Source organism: Callorhinchus milii, unplaced genomic scaffold, assembly GCF_018977255.1.
Source record: "Callorhinchus milii isolate IMCB2004 unplaced genomic scaffold, IMCB_Cmil_1.0 Scaffold2, whole genome shotgun sequence".
NCBI lineage: Eukaryota > Metazoa > Chordata > Chondrichthyes > Chimaeriformes > Callorhinchidae > Callorhinchus > Callorhinchus milii.
The window spans coordinates 76,117,649-76,140,240 of NW_024704743.1; the positions used below are offsets into that span (position 1 = coordinate 76,117,649).

A 22,592-nucleotide genomic window follows, 5' to 3' on the forward strand; every position below is an offset into this window, starting at 1 on the left:
CATATCTAAGGTAGATAACATCTGCCTGGCTCCCTCCTCCTCCCCCATGTCCCTCAGCACCTTCCTTCCATGCCTTCTACATTAGCCATTCCTTCCGCCACAGCTTCTACCACTGGCCCCCACCCAAAACTACTTGGCTCCCATCTCAACCATCATCACCAACTTGAAGTCCACCACCTGATGCCTCGACCCTCTCACCACCCAACTGCTGGTCACTCAAATCCCTCTCCTCTGTCCCCTGATGGCAGACAAAGTCAACCAGCGGCACTCCTCAGGCTCCATCCCACCTGCCCTCAAAACTGCTGTCATTACTAATCACTACAAACTACTGACCATTTCTAACTTGCTGTTTCTTGTTAAAGGCCCTTAATTGTATTTAACCCCACATTGTGCCATGACCCATATCAAATACAATGATTATTATTATTCTGCCTTACCCCACTTCTGGAATATTGCCCACTTCCCCCGCTAACTCTCCCCTCAAGCTACCAAGACCCTCCATCCAAGCTTTCATTACATCCAGGCTTGACTATGCTAACCCCCTGCTCGCCGGACTTCCCTACACTCACCTCCATAAGCTGCAGGATATTCTGAACTCTGCAGCTCGTGTCCTCTCCTGCACCCAGCTCCTTAACCCATTATTGCTTAGCTTCACTAGCTCCCCATCCCCCAGAGGATCGAGTTCAAGACCTGATCCTCACCTTTAACGCTCTCCATGGTTTTGCTCCTTCCTACCTTTGTAACCTAATAGGTATTACCAACCTGCTCGCTTCCTCTGCTCTGTGGGCACTGGCCAATTATCCCCTCCCCCCATACCCCACCACCACTAACAAAAACAACTTGTTTTTACATAGCGCCCCTCACACAGGGTAGCATCCCAGATCAGTTGACCGTGGCGGTGCACAATGCCGAACCTGGCGAAGGGAGAAGGTGACCACAGGTACGGTTGAATAGGAAGGTCTTCAGATGGGGTAGGAAGGGGCAAGATGGAGAGATAGAGGAAGAGTGTTCCAGAGTTTCTGGAAAGCGTGGCCACCAATGGTGCAATGGAGGGCACGAGGGACATGCAGAAGGCCAAGTGGAACCAAGCACTAAAAAGAAGGGTTTCAAAAGGGAACCAGGCAAGTTCCTGGAAATTAACAGTGCTCAGCATTATTAAGTACTGTGCTAAATCAGGGTGTTTTACATTTCTGTGAATGCCAGTATGTTCCTGGTAATCTAATCACACAGAAGTCATTGTGAGAACCAATACAAAGAATTTAGTTTTACTGTATGCATTTTCTTCCCTTTTTTGTTGTGATGGGCAGCACAGTTTGCAGAGTTCCTGGCATCCATCTAGTGAGGGCTCAAATCCAGGCTTCTTGAATGTCAACTAGTGACTATTCTCCTTGAGGGAGGGAGGGAAGCGGGGTATCCTTTGAGTTAACTCCAACCTGACCAAAGCAAACAGCAACGTATTATCTAACTCATTGCCCAATTTCCCAAGATTACTCCAAATATTATTGACCCTGAATAATATTCTGCTAAAATATTGATCAGTTTACAGTCCTGTCTAACTGCATCAAAACAATTTAATTTTTGTGTCTGGTTGCTTTTCCTATCCACATCTAATCTTTGCTGTCCTACCTACCTCCCTGTTTTCGCCATCTAATTTTTTGCTCATTTAGAATCTCAGGGATTTGGTTTTATCTCTGGTTACTATGTGGGTCACATTAAATAATCCTTAATCCTTGCATTTGATATAGCGCTTTTCACGTCGGGAGGACGTCCCAAAGCGCTTCATAGAACACACTATAAAGTGAATTGACTGTATATTTGTGGGCGAATGCGGCAGCTAATTGCGCACAGCAATGTCCTACAAACAGTCGTAGATTGAAAATGACCAATTTTTATTATTTTTTGGGGGGGGTTTTTGGAGGGATTATTATTAGGTGTGTGGAGTAAGGAAACTTGCTCAAGGTTTTGCCCTGCCTGGAATTGAACTCCAGGCAGGAGTTCAATTCTTTCCACTTAGGAGAGAATGAAAGGTACAACATGAGTGGTGGGGCAGGATGGAATGTCTTGTAGCTCAGTGGTTAGAGTACTCGCTTTGCAAGTCTCTCACTTGCAAAGCGAGTACTCTAACCACTGAGCTACAAGACATTCCATCCTGCCCCACCACTCATGTTGTACCTTTCATTCTCTCCTTAACCAAACCGAAGTGGAAAGATATGAAAAGAGCAAACTAAAATGCAAACAAGGCATAGAGAGGAAATGTGAAGCCAGAGAATGAGGAACAAGAGATAGGCAGCAACAAGTGGTGGTCAATTTGGCAATACAGTAAAGCAGACATAGCACTTCACAAGATCATTTTGCATGAAGAAGGCCCTTCTTACCACATCCTTATCACAGGGTGTCTTATCGGTCGGCTTGGAAGTGTAGACCGGTCACTGGGGGCAGGAACACTTCTCACTCAGCTTCTGTTAACCCTGCAAGCCAAAGCCCTAACAGGTAGGGTGGTTCTAGCTGGACAAGCAACGGGAAAGCTTCCCAGGTAGTGCTCTCAATGGCAAGTTACGTGGTTTTAACTGGTTAGACTCCAGCAGTCCCCTAACATTCACTGTGGGATCCCTAAGCTTTGTTTTTTGCCAACCTGAGCTTGTTGCTTTCCAAAATTAGGTAAGCACAATGCATCGTTCCAGGGAGAGAGTGTACATTCCATTGCAACAAATATCTCTGGAATTTCCTTGTGTGATCCTTGTGGGATGCATAGAATTCTCAGTCTGGTTTGGATACTCGTAAGCATACTGATAGGTTTCCACATGTGTGACACCTAGCTGACCAATAAAAAATATATCTCATCCCTCTAGAATACCCATCCTACTGTCCTCCTATAACAGCAGCAAGCTTTTTTGTAAACGAGTCCAGTGTCCTGGCCTCAAATATCCTTCTTGATAATCTGTTCTAGTCGTTAATTAACCTCTGGGTGAAGAAAAACTTCCTGATATCTGTAGTGAAATTACAGTAAAACCTTTGTCCTTTTGTTCTACTTTTGAATCCCATTTAAAATTTTATACACCTCTACATTTTGATTCTGAAAAACAAAATACAATTTTTTTTCAGTGGAATCATCTTTCGTTAATTAGGAATATTAAAGATGATACAATACACGATATTGTGCATGATTTGTTATTTGCTGTGTTATCAATAAATATATTTTGTTTTAACTGAGGCCTGACAAAGTTGATGACCACAAACTGGAACTACTGGAACTTCTGCTTATAATGGAACGGAAACAACTACTGACTGCTCTTTACAAAAATAAGCCTCTAAAGTATTTCTGTAAAATCCACAATATTATATTTCTGTGGCTGGGGTCATGTTAGAGTATGTTAAAGTAAAAAGTCAGCACTCTGGCTTATAAATGACTCATAAGTATATTTTCTTCTGTCTCCATCCTGCCATTTCACATATCTCATTTTGCTTTGCTGATAGAAGTGTGCCTCACTTTCTTGTAAATACAGCTGCCCTGTAACATGCACACACCTTTGGTGCAAGCTTGGTGGTGATGGGAGAGGGGGGTGCGATTTATATTTGCAGATTGTAATTTTAAACAGCACATTCTGCAGCTTTTACCTGGATCAGCTTTTACCTGGATGATTAACTTGCTGGAACTCTGCTTGGATGTTGATTTCCTGCTGTGTTTTGCTTTTGCTTGTATTCACCACATGACTAGGTTGCATGTAATATGTGAGCTCCACTTTTGCGCTTAAAATCTGATGGAAAACTTAAGGATCAAATACTGAAACCAATCACCCAATCATTTGAAATGGATAATGTACTTCTGATGATTTTAATTAATCTCTAGATTGAATCATGCTGATATTGAGATGTTAAACTGAGGCCCATTCTGGTGGATGCTAAAGATCCCATGGCACTATTAAAAAAGCGTTTCTCCCAGTGTCCTGGTCAACAATCTCTCAGATAAAATTGTTCATTGACTTAATGTCCATATATGGAAAATTTTGTGTACAAATTGGCTGCAGTGTTCATCTCTAAATACAGTCATTACACTTTACAGTAAACCCTGTGAAACGCTTTGAGACGATTTGACGATGCAACATGATTTTGCAAAATGACCAGAGAGGAGACAAGGAGAACATTTTTTACCCAGAGATAGGAAAGGGCAAGGCCGTGGAGGGCCTTAAAGGTGAGGACGAGGATTTTGAGCTCTCTCTTCTGAGGGATGGGAAGCAGTGGAGCTGGACTAGAGTGGGTGTGATGGGGTCACGGATCTTGGTGCATGGACCTCAAGGTCAGCCTGGCTCAGTTGATAATGCTCACCTCAGAATAGGAACAACAATAACAAAATTACATTTAGAGAGCACCTTTCACGTCGGGGGGACATCCCAAAGCGCTGAACAGTCAGGCGTCGGGGCCCGAGCATGGGGGAGGGGTGGTGTAGGGGTGAGGGAAGGCAGAGAGGTGGGAGGGAGACCAAAGGCATGATCAAAGAGAAGAGTCTTGAGACCGGCCTTGAAGGAGGCAAGGGAGGAAGAGAGCCGAAGGGACCGTGGGATGGAGTTCCAGAGTGTGGGGGCAGAGAGGCTGAAAGCCCAGCCACCGATGGTAGGGCGGGAGACATGGAACAGAGAGGAGCCCGCTGAACGGAGGGAGCGGGCAGGTTGGTAAGGAGTCAGCAGGTCAGAGAGGTAGGAGGGGGCTAGGCCATGGATGGCCTTGAAAGTGAGGACGAGGATCTTAAACTCAATTCTCTGGGGGATGGGGAGCCAGTGGAGATGGGCAAGGGTGGAGTGATGGGGTCGCGGAGCCTGGTGTGCGAGAGTACACGAGCTGCAGAGTTTCGGATGATCTGCAGCTTGTGAAGGGAAGAGTTGGGAAGGCTGATGAGGAGGGAGTTTCCGTAGTCGAGCCTTGATGTAACAAATACGTGGGTGAGGGTTTCGGCAGCCTGAGGGGTGAGGCAGTGGTGGAGTCTGGCAATGTTGCGGAGGTGGTGGTAGGCAGTGCCGGTCATGGTGCGGATGTGGGGGAGAAAGGGCAGTTCAGGGTCAAACAAGACACCCAGGTTCCTGACTGGCTTAGTGAGGTTGCGTATGCAGCCGTGGATGCTGATGTTGCCAGTGTCTGATGTGCAGAGGTGCAGGCGCGAGCCAATCAGGAGGGCCTCGGTCTTGCTGACGTTGAGTTGGAGAAAAATGTTCCTCATCCAGGACTTGAGGTCGGACAGGTAGTCGGTCAGGACGCCAGTAGTCCTGGAGTTGAGAGTGAAGGCAGAGAGATAAGAGTTGGGTGTCATCCGCATACATGTGGAAATTTACTGATGTTTGGGGATGATGTCACCAAGGGGGAGCATGTAGAGGGTAAAGAGGAGGGGACCGAGGACAGAATTCTGAGGAACACCGCACAAGATGGTGCGGGGGCTGGAGGAGAAGCCGTTTGCTGCAACAAAGTGGAGGCGATGTGAAAGGTAGGACCTGAACCAGTCAAGGACAGAACCTTGAAGGAAGATTGTGTGTTCATGCTCCTAGTCTCATCGTCAAGGCTGACGCTCCAGCGCAGTGCGGAGGTGTGTTGCATTGTCAGTCATTCAGCCTTACAGATGAGTCATTAATGCTAGGTTCTGCCTCAGACATTTGTGTGTGAAAATTGTCATATTTGCTTATACGACACCCACTCACTCGAATTTACAGTAAATTCTGTGAATCCTATAATTGGTCACTTCCTCCACAGATTTTTCGATGATGTGCTAAGGCACTATATTAAATACAAGGATTATTTACTATTTATTAAAATATTGTATAATTAGATCAATTAGAAAATAAATCATAAGTAAATTAAGGATATTAATACTGGAATAATATCTATATTTCTCTATTGAAACAAATTGGGCACTTGACCACAGCTCAAAACAGCTGCAAGGTGAAACCAGCAGGTGAATTGTATAATGTATTCTGTGAAGGGCTTTGAGACGTCTAGAAGACACTATATCAAATGCAAGTATTATTATTATAATTCAGTTTTAATGAGCAAACATAAACCTCTGAGCAGGCCTGCTTTTCCAATGGCTTCACTGGTGAATACAACCAAACATGGAACTGATACACATTAATCATGAAAGTTACAGGTTTCATTCGCAGTTTGTGCTTCTCTTGGCCTGGCCAGTAGCAAGACATTGTAATTAGACAAGAGTCAAAGATGCACTTGGTATCCAGAGGAAAGCAATTGCTGCTCGAAATCATTGCTCAGTGGGTAGGGAGGTGGGTCTGAAATGTGGATAGGAGAATGGTGGCAATGCTCTCATACATTTCATGCTCATTCATGCTATTCACTAAGAGGCTCGCACAGAATTCTTGGTACTCACTCTCTACCTACTGAGGACTCAAACCTATGCTTGCTTGATTTCTACTAACTGACTAATGATAAATCTCCTGTTTGTTTTTTTAAAGTAGCTAAGATGTCCGACACATTCTGAAGCCCATCACCATAGGAGTATTCAAACCAGAGTTCCATACATGTATGCCACCCGCACATGGAAATTTCCAAATGTCTGGGATGAAATGTGCACTCTTCCCCTGGAGGGATGTACCTTATGATTGTTTTTCGTGTGCATCAGACACTTATCTAACCATAAAATAATAATCCTTGCATTTGATATAAAGCCTAACTATGTTTTTGAGATGGCTCAAAACGCTTCACAGAATATATTGCAAAGCGAATTGAATATGTTTTGTGGGCAAAATGCGGCAGCAAATTGCACACAGCAATGTCCCACAAACAGTTCAAGAGAAACAGCCAGCCAAGGCTTACTGCTGATTACCATCCAGTGCCCAAATTATGTTTGGGCATGTATTCGTTCACAACAAAAACAAATTGCATTTATACAGCGCCTTTCACATTGGAAGGACATCCCAAGGCGCTAGACAGTCGAGGGTTTGCATTGAAGTTGGGGTTTGTAGTCAAGAGGGGTGGAAGGTAAGGGAGTGGAGGTGGAAAGATTACCAAAGGCCCAGTCAAAGGGGACAGTCTTGAGATTGGCCTTGAAGGAAGCAAGCAAGGGGGCGAGGTGGAGGGATTCTGTACTGGCGTTCCAGAGGGTGGGTGCAGAAAGACTGAAGGCCTGACTGCAGATGGTGGAGTGGGCAAGGTGGGGCACATGGAGCAGACCAACACCCACCAAGTGCAGCAAATGGAGGTAGGTCGCAATTTAGTAGGTTGCAGAGGTAGGGAGGAACAAGACCATGGCTGGCTTTAAAGGATCCTCTGGGGGATAGGTATCCAGTGAGCTGGATGAGGATGGGGGTAATAGGCTCACAAAGCTTAGTGCGGGAGAGGACATGAGTTGCAAAGTTCTGAATGATTCGCAGCTACCGGAGGGAAGTGTTAGTAAGTCTGCCCCTCTTAGTTGGAGTGTGCATCCACGATTAGTAATGCGTCTGAGGTGAGGAGGCACTGAGTGGAGCCAAGCAGGAAGGCCTCAGTCATATCAACGTTCAACTGGAGAAAATTGGCTCTCATCCAAGACTTGATGTCTGAAAGACAATCAGTCATGACAGCAGTGGTCCTGGAGGCGAGGGTGGAGGCAGAGAGATAGAGTTGGGTGACATCCGCATACATGTGGAAGTTAACCCCAAGCCTGCGGATTACATCACGAGCAGGAGCATGTAAATATTAAAGAGGAGAGGACTAAGGACAGAGCCCTGAGGAAAGCCGCACATAGCAGTGCAAGGGCAGGAGGATAAGCCATTTGTAGATATATCGTGGAGATGATGGGATAGGTTAAAGCAAAACTAGGCAAGGGCAAACCATGAAGATGGAGCTGAGAGGAGAGGCATTGGAGAAGAATAGAGTTGTTGATTGTGTTAAAAGCAGCAGAGAGATTAAGAAGGATGAGGAGACAGAAACAGCACTGGTCACAGATGGACAGAATATTATTTGTAACTTTGACTAAGGCAGTCTCTGTACAATAGGCAGGCAGAAACTAGATTGGAGAGGTTCATATATGGAGTGGTGGGAAACAAAAGAGTGAAGCTGGAAAGTAACGACTTACACAAAATTCTGCCACATTTAAATCTTTCTACACAAGTTGAAGCAAATCTTTGTTTTCCACCCCACAACACCACTGTATAGAATTCTACCACCTTAGAATATGGAATATTTTAAAACCAAAATCACCAGGTAATTTGTATTGAGATGTGTACTATTTGTGGGACATTGCTGTGCGCAATTGGCTGCCGCGTTCGCGGTACAGTCAATTCACTTTACAGTGTGTTTTGTGAAGCGCTTTTGGGACATCCTCCCGACATGAAAAGCGCTATATCAAATGCAAGGATTATTATTATTACTGCAACAAAACAAGAGGTCCCCACTGAATCTTTACATTGAACTAGAAAATAAAACAAATGTGAATTTCTTCAAATGGTGCAAATCAAAACGTATCATCCTCTAAGGTTTATTGAACTTTCTGAGCAATGCTTAAGGTTTGCTGTGCAGCATTTTAATAGGGCTTTGAATCATGTAGAACAATCCACGTTAACCAACTGTGAGCCACAAATATTTATTTAGTCATTTCAAATCAAATCCACGGTGCACCATATTAAAAGTAAAGTGCACCAGCCACATCAATGTCTGTTCGGAAAAATCTTTTGAATGTACGAAAGTAAACCACAGCTGGTTGTTAATGCTTTTAAACTCCTTTGCTTGTAACATACTGGAAGATTTTTTTGTTGTGATCGCAAACCAGAATTACAGAAAAAACAAGAAAATCAAGAGTTTTCTTCATGTAAACGTTGAAACCTAAATACCAAACATGGATACCCACTTACACTACTATCTATAAATCGAAATGCTTCTTCCTGCACAAGATTCAACTTGTACCCATGACACATTCATGATTTCAGTCATTCAGTAGCATAATGCATACATTTAGGTTTCTGAGGCAGGATTAGTCCACTAATGGGGGTGGAACAAGCTGTAGCTGGAAGTTTTTGCTCCGAATGATGCTGGATTGATTAAAGTAATGGATTGATTCCACTGGGACTATTTTGGTGTTGTCTGTAACTGCAGCATTGTGTCTGGCAAGATCCAGCAGCAGGGTAAGCTGTTAAAGAGATTATAGCTTTAATAAACTGCAAGTGAGGACAACAATCAGTAAATACATCAGTGCTTTTGATGGCATGCTTACTGTGAATCCATCTTTCTAGTGAAATAACATTTCCTTCATGATAAGGATTAACTAAATTATTAAACACTATATTTAATGGTTTAGGCATATTGTTCATATATATCCTTTTTAAAAAATCCTGTGCCCTTACATGAAAGACACTATACCAAATGTAAGGATTGTTCATTATTCATAATAATCCTACTGATTCTTTTGGAAGCAGGTGATGAGATCTGTTTTTATTTCCCACTTCCCCTGAAATTCTGCAGGGCAGTTGACAGCCTAAGAGTTAAAAATATTATTATGTGGGGCAGTTTTTATCCTTTGAAGGCTGTCCACCTATAAATGAAGCAATGATAGCCAGGATCAATAGAAAATTGCAGAAATATTTGCCAAAATTTGAGGGAAAATTTTTAAAATTTGTACCACTTTGAAAATTTTAAAAATCACACACCCACACAAATTATGTTATGAAAAATAAACTAATGAAAACAATACTTAAATGCAACTTTTAAAACATTTAATGCTCAAAAATAAGAAAACAAAGATTCTCACTCTTGAAGGATTTTCAAACACTGTTCTCATATGATCAAATGTAGCGATCTGTCTAGGATCCAATATACCATCCTCAGTCTGAAAAAGGTCAGTTACACATTGTTCAGTGATTATCTTAATGCAAGATTTTAATTGTGTGAAACATGCATTTTTCCTATGAACCTACCTTTTCTTTGTCTGGCGTTTGCCGAGTGGCCTTTGTTGCAATCTGAAAAAAACAGATTGAAAGAAAAAATTGAAAGACCATTCCAATTTTGTTTAGAAAATTTGTTGAAACATTCGTAAGAATTCTCCAGTGGATCAGAGATCAGCGAATTCCGCCTTCTCTGGGGGGTACTTATCAGAGGCTTATCCAGAGGACCAGCCCTGTGCTCTGCAGAGTGATCCACTCTAGCTGATACACTGACAACACTTCGGGTTGCCCATCACTATTAAGCAGCACCACATCTGGGGGATTGTTGGCCAGAACACCTGGAGAAACTCCCTTCTCTTTTCCAGTAATGCCATGGGATCTTTAATATTCAACTGACTGGGCAGACAGGACCCGGTTTAACATCTCATCTGAAGGATGACACTTCCAACCCAGTACTGCAACGGAGTGTCAGACTAGACTGTTTGAATTCAAAGACGTAACATGGGGCTTGAACTCACAACCTTCGGTCTCAGAGGTGAGAGTGTTCCCACTGGTTCAGGCTGACATGAAGACAGCACAAGCAGTCATTCTTGTTGTGCCTTTCTCTTATCCCTTTGTGCACATGGAGAACAATAAACCCCACAGTTGCAAAACATTCTGCAGCTGAGTACATAAGCAAACCTGGAAGTACAGCCACATGCAGCATTCCTTTAAAAAATAAGGGCATGTCCACTTAATGGCACTATGGTCTTTAAAGTAAGGTTATTTCACAATAGATGAGGATGATTGCAGAGTACACATTGTTTCTAAAATCAGAAACTGTTGAAACCCAGATTACCTTGGTTGGCAGAGACATTTGTTGAGAGGCAGGTTTCACCGAGTTAACTGTTTTCCCTGTCCTTTTAGAGGATGTACACTTGAAACATAGCCAGTTCTGGTCAGCTCCAAACTCCCCGAAGCAATCTTTGCTCTGGAGGCAGTATGAGTGGTATATGTGGCCACAACTAGAATAAAAGATGACAGTTTTATTACTGACACCTTCTTAGTTACCACAAATTATAGTCAGGCATCAATTTCTACAGCCATTCACTGCCATGAATTTCTATATTAAGGACTTGAATCCCTTGATTTCAATATTCGGTCTCCTAGCTTCACCGATTGCATTGCTAAAATATTGGATGACTCATTCCTCGTACAGACTTCCAATTCTTTAAATGTATTTAGATATTAGAAAATGAACAAGCCATCAACCATTTTTTTTTCAGGGGGAAACAGTGGAAAAAAAGGATGTGTAACTGAGATGCAACTGTCCTTTTAAAAATTGGAATGGATACAGCCCTGATGGTGTAGTGGATAAGCTGCATCTTACAGACCAGGAGCTCGCTGGGTCAAAGCTTGGTCAATGCTGGGTTAATCTCAGCTGGGGAACATCAGACATTGTTCCTGATACTATAGATTCTCTATTGGTTGTGCCATGTGTGGGAGGTGAATGAGGAGAGGTTAAGCTCTGCTATGACACCCCCACAGTTGAGCAGCTGGTGACTCTCACTGTCAAGGTTCAAACATGAACAATGACAACTTGGGCAGGGAACAAAAAGCTAACCAGCACCTGTGGATGCCAGGGCAGATCCAGAAAGGCAAATGCCAGTGGGAAGAAAATTTGAAAAATAATCGGACTCCGAGTATAACAGCAGCCTTCTAATGAATCTGAGTCAGGTGATAACAGAAAGAAAGAAAAAGAACTGGGTACTGGTAAAGAATTCCATCAGAAGATATTGTTGCCACATATTGGCAATAACGTCTTTTGTAATGGTGTCAAAAAAGGGCAGCACCCAGTGGTTTTGGTCTAATTTAGAGGACATTAATGATCTGACATCCTAGTTGGTGTTGAACATAGCCCAATATATGGCTTTGGCGGCATCACTGCTAATGGGATTTCCCGACCCACCTATTTTAAATCACATGTCGCCAAAGGTACTACGTACAACCCAACTGGAGTTCAGTCCACGTGTATTTGGTGAGAAGGTTAGAAAAGTGATGAGCAGTCTCCTGTGAACAACCAAGTTCAAGTTGATACAAGATCAAAATTCTTACAAACAAGAAAGCCCCATTAGGCTTCGAAGAATCTCGGATACAATCGATACCTGAATAGAATAACTTCTTCCTCCAAACTGAGGCGTTCGCTGTAGTGTTTTGTGCAGATGCCACATATTTTGTGGTGTGGTTTTAGACCCCTGTTCATCATAGCCCTCAGATTGCTCAAAGAACAGTGAAGGTCACGGTTTAAAATGTTTTTAGTGGTTTCCATTAAAGTCTGAAAATACACAAAACAGTACATCCGAACCTTAGCACTCGTGTGTGATGTTGAAAGAGAAGAGAACCACATTGCTATTGGTATTGTACTTGCTACGTCCAAAAAGTGTTTTAGAGAGGCTGGAAGGAATCACTATTATCTTCCTAGCTGTCCCCACATAAAATCTTTGCAAACTGCAGCATTCACCAAAAAGAAGTAAGCCAAGTTGAAATCTGGGAATAAATAATATAATAATAATCAGCCTTTTATTTGATACAGTGCCTTATCACGTCTTCGAGACATCTCAAAGCGCTTCACAGAATATACTGTAAAGTTAATTGACTGTAAAGCGACAGCCCAATTGCCCACAGCAGTGTCCCACAAACAGTTGTGGAATTCTGGGACCAAATAATTTTTTATTTATTATTATTATTGTTTGGAGGGATTATTACCCCCAGAAGAGCAATCCGCCAATCGACTAACATTCATTGTTTCTACTTAGTGCTAGGTAAACAGAAGTGGATGGAGTAAGGAAACTTGCCCGATGTTTCGCCCTGCCCGGGAATCAAACTCAGACCTACTCGCTTGTGAGGCGACCACACTAATCACTACGATACAGGACTCCAAAACCTACAACCACAACTTGCTTTTATACAGCACCCCTCACGGACAGTAGCCTCTCAGTGCACTTGCATCTATCTTTGGTACCAATTATAAATAGGTCTCATCATAGACAAGAATTACTCTAGTGCCGTGCTGGGGGAGCCATTGGACTGTCAGAGGTGCCATCCCTCAAATGAGATCTTACACCATGATCCTATTTACTTCTCTAAGTAATGTTGAAGATCTCATGACACTATTCAAAAAGAAAAAATCCTCCAGATGAATGCATGTTTCATTTCAGAGCTGTTGGTGTAACATTATTGTGCACAAATTGGCTGTTGAAATTTCGTACAAATAGTCATTACACTTCAAGCAATTCCCTATGAAGCACTCAGATGTTAGATGCCATAGGCGCTATATCAAATTCAAGGATAAGTATTTCAGCGGACACAACTCACCTGCTCATAAACAAATGTATCCAGCATCCCTAAGGTTAGGTCTCTTACATCTCCAAATTTTCCCATGCTGTAACCTGGATCCTAATAAAATGAATAAAATAGGAAGACTGATCCATATTTATGTATAGCGGTCAGTGGATATAGGTGCTTAAAACTTCAAGGCAATAAACATTAAAAAAAACTTTGAAATGGAATGTAATAATAATAATCCTTGCATTTGATATAGGGCCTTATCATATCTTTGAGACGTCTCAAAGCACTTCTCAGAATATACTGTAAAATGAATTGATTGTATATTTTGTGGGCAAAACATATTTAATGTAGGTAGTTAACAAGTCCTAACATTAACCCGTTTTAAGGTGGTCCACAAATGGTCATGGATTGAGTGACCAACTTATTATTTTTAAAAAAATGTTTTTTGAAGGGATTATTATCCCCAGAAAAGCGATACGCCAATCAACTAATACTTGGAGTTCTATCACTGCTAGGTAAACAGAGTTGTGTGGAGTAAGGAAACTTGCCTAAAGTTTCACCCTGCCCGGGATTCGAACCCAGGAACTCTTGCTTATGAGGAGGGTGTTCTAACCAATACACTGCAGGAAACATTGTAGTTGACAGCCGACAATCCTACCACAATCACAAATCCAGAATGAGCTCATTAGTACACTGATGGTACACTGATAATGTAAGTGAAATGTACAGTCAATTCACTTTACAGTATATTCTGTGAAGCGTTTTGAGACATCGAAGATGTGATAAGGCGCTCTATCAAAAATATCAAATGCAAGGATTATTATTATTATTGGTGGCTTAGAAATCTATCATGTTACCTTTGGGTGAAAGCTCAAATTCCGTCAATGCCAACTTAAATGATTTCCAAGCAGAGTCCATTTGGGTAACAACAAACCCATTCTCAGTCGGGTTGGAATGAGTCAGTCAGCAGCACAAAAGTACCTACAATCTGGTGTAAACTTGGGAATCTTACTAGGAAAGCCACACAATTACTTGTGAAAACAATGAAATCAATACTGGAACATTGAGACCAGCAACTGGGACAAAAAGTGGAGCAGCAGTGATCCTGTGCTGCTTCTGTTTGCATATTGAGTGGCAAAAATAATGTTTCTCACTTACATCTTCCGATAAATATTAAATTCACCATTTTATAATAATAAACTGTGATGCCTCTGACACAGTAACCTTTTTAAAAAATAACTAAGAATTCATAGTCAAGTTTGGAACAAAAATAGTTGAGATCATGTAATTCATACAGGAATGCTAACCACCAACTACTGGGTCAGATTGACTTAGTTGATAGCATTTCTGTCGCTACGTTGAAACATGGTAGGTTTTAGCCACACACTGGAACTTGAACTCTTAATCTAGTCCGACATTCCAGAGCTATACCAGAGGAGCATAGCATTATTGGAGGTGTTGTTTTTCGGACAGGACGTTAAACCGTTCAGGCAGAGATTAATATCACATTACTGGAAAAGAGTAAGCAGTTTCTCCCGTACTGTCCCCTGGCCAATAATCCTCCACATTAATTGATCATTTATCTTGTGGCTGTTTCTGGTCCTTGCTTATATTAAATGATTGATACATTTGTCTACAAAACCAGTATATTTAGGTTTAGTTTTCAGTAATTACCTATGGAGTAAGTGTTTTGAGAAGTTTGTCAGGATAAAGCACTACAAAGATATTCCTTGCTTTTACAATTACATAGCTGTAAGCACCCTTCTTCCCAATTCAATATCCCAAGCTGTATGATAATGTGCACACAGATTGTCATCTGTGTGAACTGTGTGCACACACCTGGAAAGCAGAATCAGACTTCTTATTACTCACGAGAGCTTACCTGTATGACTTTTTGCAGTATTGCTGTTGGTGGGATGTGGTCTGTTATACTATTTAAGACCATTTTTGTTAGCAACTTAATACCTGTTCAAAAAAAGGGAATACATAAACACCATGGCTGACACCTTGCATGACAATTTATCAGGCCTTAATCAGAAGTGTAATACACTGGGCATTTCAATGCTCTAGGTCCATTTCTGTTTTTTTTTTAAATCGGTTTAGGAATCAGCTTAAATTAGCTGCAAAACAACAACTTTACAATGCGATCTGTGTGTCAGTTTAAACAATACCTAATTTACTGCAAAATGCTACTTCAACAGGGGGGCAAATTTGACTGCCATTGCAATTTGCAGTACAGAGTTGTTTTACAACAACAACAAGATTCCATTTATAGAGCGCCTTTCACGTCGGGAGGACGTCCCAAGGCGCTGTACAGTTGGGTCATGACCCGAGCAGGGGGGAAATGGTCAGGGTGAGGGGAGGGAAGGGAGGGAGCGAGGAGGGGGGAAATGGTCAGGGTGAGGGGAGGGAAGGGAGGGAGCGAGGAGGGGGTAGAGAGTCGAGAGGGGAGCTGAAGGCACGGTCAAAGAGAAAGGTCTTGAGACCGGCCTTGAAGGAGGAAAGGGAGGAGGTGGCGAAGGCACTGGGGGATAAAGTTCCAGAGCCTCGGCCCGGCCACCGATGGTAGGGCGGGGGATGTGGAGCAGACCGGAGCCAGAGGAACGGAGGGTACGGGCAGGTAGGTAGGGGGATAGTAGGTCAGAGAGGTAGGAGGGAGCAAGGCCATGAATGGCCTTGTAGGTGAGGATGAGGATCTTGAATTCGATCCTCTAGGGGATGGGGAGCCAGTGGAGGTGAGCGAGGGTGGGAGTGATGTGGTCCTGGTGCGGGACAGTACACGAGCTGCAGAGTTCTGAATGACCTGCAGCTTGTGGAGGGAGGTGCCGGGAAGGCCGGCGAAGAGAGAGTTCCCATAGTCCAGCCTTGAGGTGATAAAGGCGTGGACCAGAGTTTCAGCAGCGTGAGGGGTGAGGTAGTGACGTAGTCTGGCCACATTCCGGAGGTGATGCACAATTGGAAACATAGTGCAAAACAGAATTATCCTGTGTGTTTTGTTAAAAAGAAAAAAGTAGCCTTTCGACTCCATCATGTTCAAAGCAACTCCCACCGACTAGTTCTATACTTGTCAGTTTATCCACTGTGCTGTAAAAATACATCATCACAGTGACACTCAGAAGACATAGTCACTTTATTAGGTGCTTAAGCACTTCTAAAAAGAACTGAATTATGGATTGGACCAGTAGGTTTGCGTTCACGGTATAGGTTACATATACATCCACTTTCCCAGGGAAATGTAGCAGATCATCTCCTACATTTGCAGTCCATAGAAATACCTCATTATAATTCAATACCATATTATGCTTAGTGTGGGAACCCTCTAAAATATCGACATCAATTATTAAATATACATGTTCATTCCTTTTGAAACTGCCAAGGTTCAATACTTTTGGACATGCTTGTGTGGTGAACAATCACATCACCTGTGTATCTATAACCAGACACACACACACACACACACACAACAACAAGATTGCATTTATATAGCGCCTTTCACGTCAGGAGGACATCCCAAGGCGCTGAGTTCACATACAAAGGGTGGACAAAATGTCATGATATCTATCCTATTCTCTAAAAAAAATCATAATTTCTTTAAGATTTATCAGACATTGTAATGGTATCATTACTTTTTGAACACCTTATAGATATATATTTGTATAAAAATATATATTAAAAAACTCTTTTCTGGTTGTAGAAGTTTAAGAACAATTAAACGTTGCACAAACCATCTGCAAACGGGGATGATATTTTGGTCTTCAGGTGATGTGACGGTGCCATTATTAGCTCTAGTAGCGGAAACCAGAGTGCCTGTTAAAAAAAAATACATGTTGAGTTTACTGAAATAAATTACCCTGTACGCCTAGGATAGAACAATCTATTCGATTCGCCTCTATTCTTCCAAACACTATAACTTTATCCATCTTCCTTTTCGTGGGAGGACAATTCTTACCCAATTCCATACTTTTGGTGCTTTGGTGAACACATTTAAACCTTTGGACAGAAATGAAGGAGGAACACTACAATGGGAATTATTTTAAGATACCAAGCAGGAGTCTTGTGCAACACACATAAGCACGCATGAACATTCAGAGCAGAAGGGGTCCTCTTGGATTCCATACTGAAGGAAAGCTGACTGACCAACTGACTTCTGATGTTAACCAGGCCAAACTCCAGACTCTCTGTGCACCGCAGATTTCAACTGGTAGAGTTTTTTCTCCTCTCTAGCCTTACCTAACGCTCATCAGTTTTATATTCCATGCTTTTGGTCATTATTCCCCACCACTGGCCTCGGTTCCCACCTCAGCTTGGGTGCCAAGCAAGCACTGTTTAGTCCCTTGGAACACATCATCTAATTCTGTTACACCAGAGGACCTAGAAAGACCCCTTAAGAACTCAGTTATTCATTGGAGTTGAATAAGAGTATGGATAGTTGCCTCGAGGGAGGAAAAGGTACTTCTATACTCTGTGACAACTAAATTCCTTTCACCCCATTTGTTTAAGAATAAAGTATCCTGCACTCTGAGACTAAATAGTGTTACTTCTATCCATTTATAGTTTACAATTGTGAACCTATGTATAAAACATTTTAAATCAATCGGTTTCAAGCTCTTTGACAAAAGCAACTGCAGTTAAAGATGAGATTTGCACATTTTATTTTTCATGTGCTGTGATCTGAAAGTTCTCTGCATGAGACAGTTATGTAACAAGATGTTTCGAGACGCTATTCTGTATGAAGGGCACTATACAAATGTAAGCTGTTGTTGTACTTACCTCTTTTTGCTCAAAGTTGAGGTTTCTAGAGCTCCTTTGGCAGAGTTTGATCATTTCCTCAAGAGAGGTTTGCACATTGTAAAGTCCAGGGATTTCAGTGTTGAACTCCCCTAATTCTGAATACAACAAAGAAAACTTCAGTTTCATTTATTTAGGTAGATTATTTTTCAGACTGTATTTAGAGATTTGGAAAACTAGTCATTTTATATTTTCTTGCATAGTGAGAGAAAACAATTCTGTCTTACTGATATTTGATTTAAATGCAAAATGATCCATGGTGCTTTACAAATAATATCTCTGTAGTATATATACCTTTTTAAGCTATTCATAAAAAGGTCAACAATTAAAACTGCTGGAACAATAGAAGCCTTTACATTGCATTTCTGTGCTCCTTGGCACGAACCAAGATCTTGATATATAATAATGTTACACAGGTAGCAATGCACAACTGAAAAAAACTTCTATATAATAATTTTGTAATTATATAATAATTTCTTTATAATAATAATAATAATCCTTGCATTTGATATAGCGCTTTTTACGTCAGGAGGACGTCCCAAAGCGCTTCACAGAACACACTGTAAAGTGAATTGACTGTATATTTGTGGGCGAACGCGGCAGCCAATTGCGCACAGCAATGTCCCACAAACAGTCGTAGATTGAAAATGACCAATTTAATTATTGTTTTGGGTTTTTTGGAGGGATTATTATTAGGCGTGTGGAGTAAGGAAACTTGCCCAAGGTTTCGCCCTGCCTGGAATTGAACTCAGATCTCTCACTTGCAAAGCGAGTGCTCTAACCACTGAGCTACAGGACTCCACAACTGAGCTACAGGACTTTAATCTGTATAATCAAAAGTTATGCACTAGGCTAACATGCACTTATACCTCACTTTATGTGCAGCACCATTAAGATCTTACCTATTACCTCTGAAATGTCCCTAGCCTTTACGCCTCCCTTGATCATATTACTGTTTAGGTACTGAAATACTATTTTCTACATTCTCTGCATCTCCCAGTTTATCTTATCTCACGTTCCGATGAACAGTCATTGACCTGAAACATTAAGTCACTTTCCACTCTCTCCACAGATGCTGCCTGACCTGCTGTGTGTTTTCAGCAACTTCTGTTTTTATTTCAGATTTCCAGCATCTGAGGCATTTTGTCTTTTATTTATCTTATCTCATGTTGGTAACAGTTGCCAAATCGCTGATCATTGGTTTGATAGTGACTCATTTATTTTCCTTTTACTCATAGCTCAACTTCCTCCCCCTTGTTAGCCCATCAATAGCTATATTACTATCCTTAACTAAGAACTTCACTCCTTCACCTAGCTTGATTAATTTATTCAGTGGTTAAAGTGAGTCTGAACTTTTGAGGGCTGCAATTGCTCACATTCTTAGTCTGAATGAACATTTTGTCTTAAATAGCGCAGAATTGCAGGATCTTGCATTTTTACAGACAAAATAGTCTTACGGATCTAAGGGCGGTTGGAATTGTGGGATTCTGGTTCTGAACTCACAATAGGACGCAGAGAAGACATTTCAATTTCCAATCACACTGCTCTGCATTGTGAGGATTCTCTGCCCATGTGCTGGTTCAGCACCACCACGTGCATTTGTATTTGTTCTTATATGTGGCTATGTATTTGCTTGTTTCCAAAAGCAGTTTTTAAACACTAGCCATTCCTGTCTATCATCAACTGAGAACCAACCTGTATTACCCTGCTTGAAATGAAAAGATTCTGCAAGTGAGTTCAGCTTGTTCTTCAAGTTCTGGAAAAAGAAAGATTCAGTTGTATGTAGTATACTACATAGTCTGTATTAATTGGAACTTGCACAATACCCCCCCAACAAAAAAAACAGGTGTAGCAAAATAATTCAGCGTTTTGATGTACAGGTATACATACGTACTAGCATTTAAAGAAGCAAAATACATTTCCATCTGAAATATGCGTTTGAAATGATCTCCTGATGTGAAATATCTGCATTTATGCATAAATATGAACGATCTGCACACTTGGGACTTCATACTTCAAATAAAATCATGTCCCATGCAACATAACCAGCTGCCAAACGAAAGCTGAATTTTAGGATTTTCTTCAACTCTGCATGATATGAACAATTTCCCAAAAATAGTTTGACAGACAAAGATTATGTGGAATTTCAGTTTGTATTTATTTTCTAATCCTTCTCTCTCAAATTATTTTATAAGCTACAAACAGCAAAATATAAATTTGATGTTTATTTGACACAACTGAACTTAATCAAACCAATGACATGCAGACACTGCAAAGAGGCAGGAAGAATAGAAGATCCGACTTAATTAAGCTAGTTATATAGTAGGAGTTTCCTCACAGAAACTATTCTGTCAATATAACTGCGTCAAAGTACTAATGAAATAACCCGCTATTTTTAGAACATCCTCTCTAAGACTCAGCTCAGTAGTTGTACAGACTTTCATTCAAAGCTTGCAGTAACCATTCATTAACATCAATTGTCTCTTCAGGAAACAACACATTACCAGATTGTGACTTCACGTTTGAGATTACTTTATCAAAGTCACATTAAACATTTGTTCTGAGACCTTGGCAAAGGATCAGGAAGCGTCAATTTCCTAGTCACAACCTAGAAGTACAGTTATGCAATTCAGCAGCATGCAAACTAATTTAAATTCAATTCATGGAAGTGTATAATCAGGAGTTACTGGAAAATCCTGAACACCACAGGAGTTCTAGCTACAACAAGATCACAAGAAGGCCCTTCACCGCATCCTTCCTGAATAACCAAACCCCTTGCATCACAATGACAAGGTTTTTTTAAAAAAACAAAAAAATGAGTCCAGCATCCTGGCCTCTACCACCCTTTCTGATAACCCATTCCAGTCCTTAATACCCTCTGTGTCAAGAAACATTTCCTAGTGTCGGTCCTGAAATTGCTCTCTGCAACTGTAAACTAGTGTGGTATAAACAGTGGCAATGATACTGCCATCAAGTGGCCCTATACAGTTCCTTGATGCTGCACAGTTTGTGAATGGACTTTATGCTATTTCTCAACATTTAATCAAATCTTGCAATCCTTACACATTTTCACATCTAATAACCGACTTTGAAAAATGTTCATCCACAAACTAGACTACACTTTACTGTAAATCCTGTGAATTGCTTTGAGATGTCCTCTGGACGTGAAAGGTACTATATCAGAAGCAGGATTATATTCACTGGCAAGTGATCTTTAATTGTAATCTTAATTAGTGGGTACCTCCAATAGGACAGAGACTGCCCCCTGTACGTTTCCCTGTTTCTCCAGGAGGTAAGCAAGTGCATCATGTACGTGATGTTTCTTCACAGCCTAGAAACAAAATGAAAAAAGGCAGTTTTTTTTCCCACTCTCACATATTAGCAATACAATTTCTCACAGATTGTCACAGGTTAACAGTGAATTGCTACCCTAAGACAGGGATGTAGTCTAGTTGAGGTCATCTTATTTCAGAATAAGTTCTGTTTGAGAGCACATTTTATGAGAATGCATTGGTTGTATGGGAATGATAATCAAATGAGAGACAAATTAGACAGACTGTATGTCTTTACCAACAGGGACACTTTGAACTGAAACAGCTTTGGTAAAAACATAAAAATGCTGCTGCCTGCCTCACTGAGTAAGCAATAATGTCAGCTGAGTTTCCAAGACTACTCTTCATATTCAGCAAAGCTTTAGTGACAAGGTCGGACATCCTTACACAGTATCTGCTCATGACAAGTAAAGCAAATGACTGCCCCAGAGGCAGGGCCTACAGCTCCACAGAGTTCGAAATGGTGCATATCTGACTTCAAGGCAGTCCATTTAGTCCCATTGGTTGTATGAGAATAATAATAAAATTATTTAAGTTATTTTCCTGAAGTGATTATCTTAACCCTGAATCAGACTGATGCTTGTAGTACAAGCCATATAAAAGTGGCTCCCCAAGTTTAGCAGTAAGCATCTCGTAACTTGCTGCATGTGTATCTTTAAGGTTTGGGGTTAACACATGTAAGCAGAGCATTTCCTTTGAAAATAAAATAAATGAAAGAAAAAACATTGCAATACACTCCACTTGAAAACACAACCAAGGTTCCATACCTCAATTGCTTCTTCAAGGCGGTAACTCTCGGACATGGTGAGAAACGTTGTCACTAAATCTGGTTTATTTTGACATAACAACTCAATGTACTTCTCATGATATTCCGCGTTTAAAAGACTGGCATCCTGGAAAGGCCAAGGTACTGTACTACAAACCAAACACACACACATTAATGTACAAAGTTTGACACACGACCAGAACATGAGAATATTACAGGTGTTAAACAAAGTGACGAACAAGATCTGTGAGGTGTGGTGGTTAGTTCAAAAATATGCAAACATAGACCCTACAAAATAACATGTTGCCAATTATTAATTCATAATGCATTTAATCTAATTTATGGTATTTGGAAAAGGAATTATTTGTAAATAGTGAACCTGCTCGTTCCCTAAACCTAGCTCACATTCAACTTAATTGCAGCAAAAGGTTTCCAATATCAGAGTCGACTTCCAGATCCACTATTTACAAATCCAATCACTAATATCACAACATTGGATCTCAAGGTCCCTCCACATACTACAACTCC

At 41.2% G+C, this 22,592-nt stretch overlaps 1 protein-coding gene across 1 annotated transcript in view; it reads right to left on the reverse strand.

Moving 5' to 3' along the window:
• Positions 1-8,369: 8,369 nt before the first annotated feature.
• The window catches only part of LOC103183404 (vacuolar protein sorting-associated protein 8 homolog), a 52,543-nt gene continuing 38,320 nt past the window's right edge, over positions 8,370-22,592 (reverse strand). Inside the window, exons 33-42 of the mRNA XM_042332349.1 lie at positions 22,066-22,213; positions 21,208-21,297; positions 19,662-19,722; positions 17,949-18,064; positions 16,904-16,985; positions 15,061-15,143; positions 13,206-13,286; positions 9,885-9,926; positions 9,719-9,796; positions 8,370-9,100 (exon numbers count right to left, since the gene is read on the reverse strand). Coding sequence (XP_042188283.1) covers positions 8,945-9,100; positions 9,719-9,796; positions 9,885-9,926; positions 13,206-13,286; positions 15,061-15,143; positions 16,904-16,985; positions 17,949-18,064; positions 19,662-19,722; positions 21,208-21,297; positions 22,066-22,213 — 937 coding nt within the window. The 3' untranslated portion in view covers positions 8,370-8,944. The remainder of the gene's footprint in view (positions 9,101-9,718; positions 9,797-9,884; positions 9,927-13,205; positions 13,287-15,060; positions 15,144-16,903; positions 16,986-17,948; positions 18,065-19,661; positions 19,723-21,207; positions 21,298-22,065; positions 22,214-22,592) is intronic.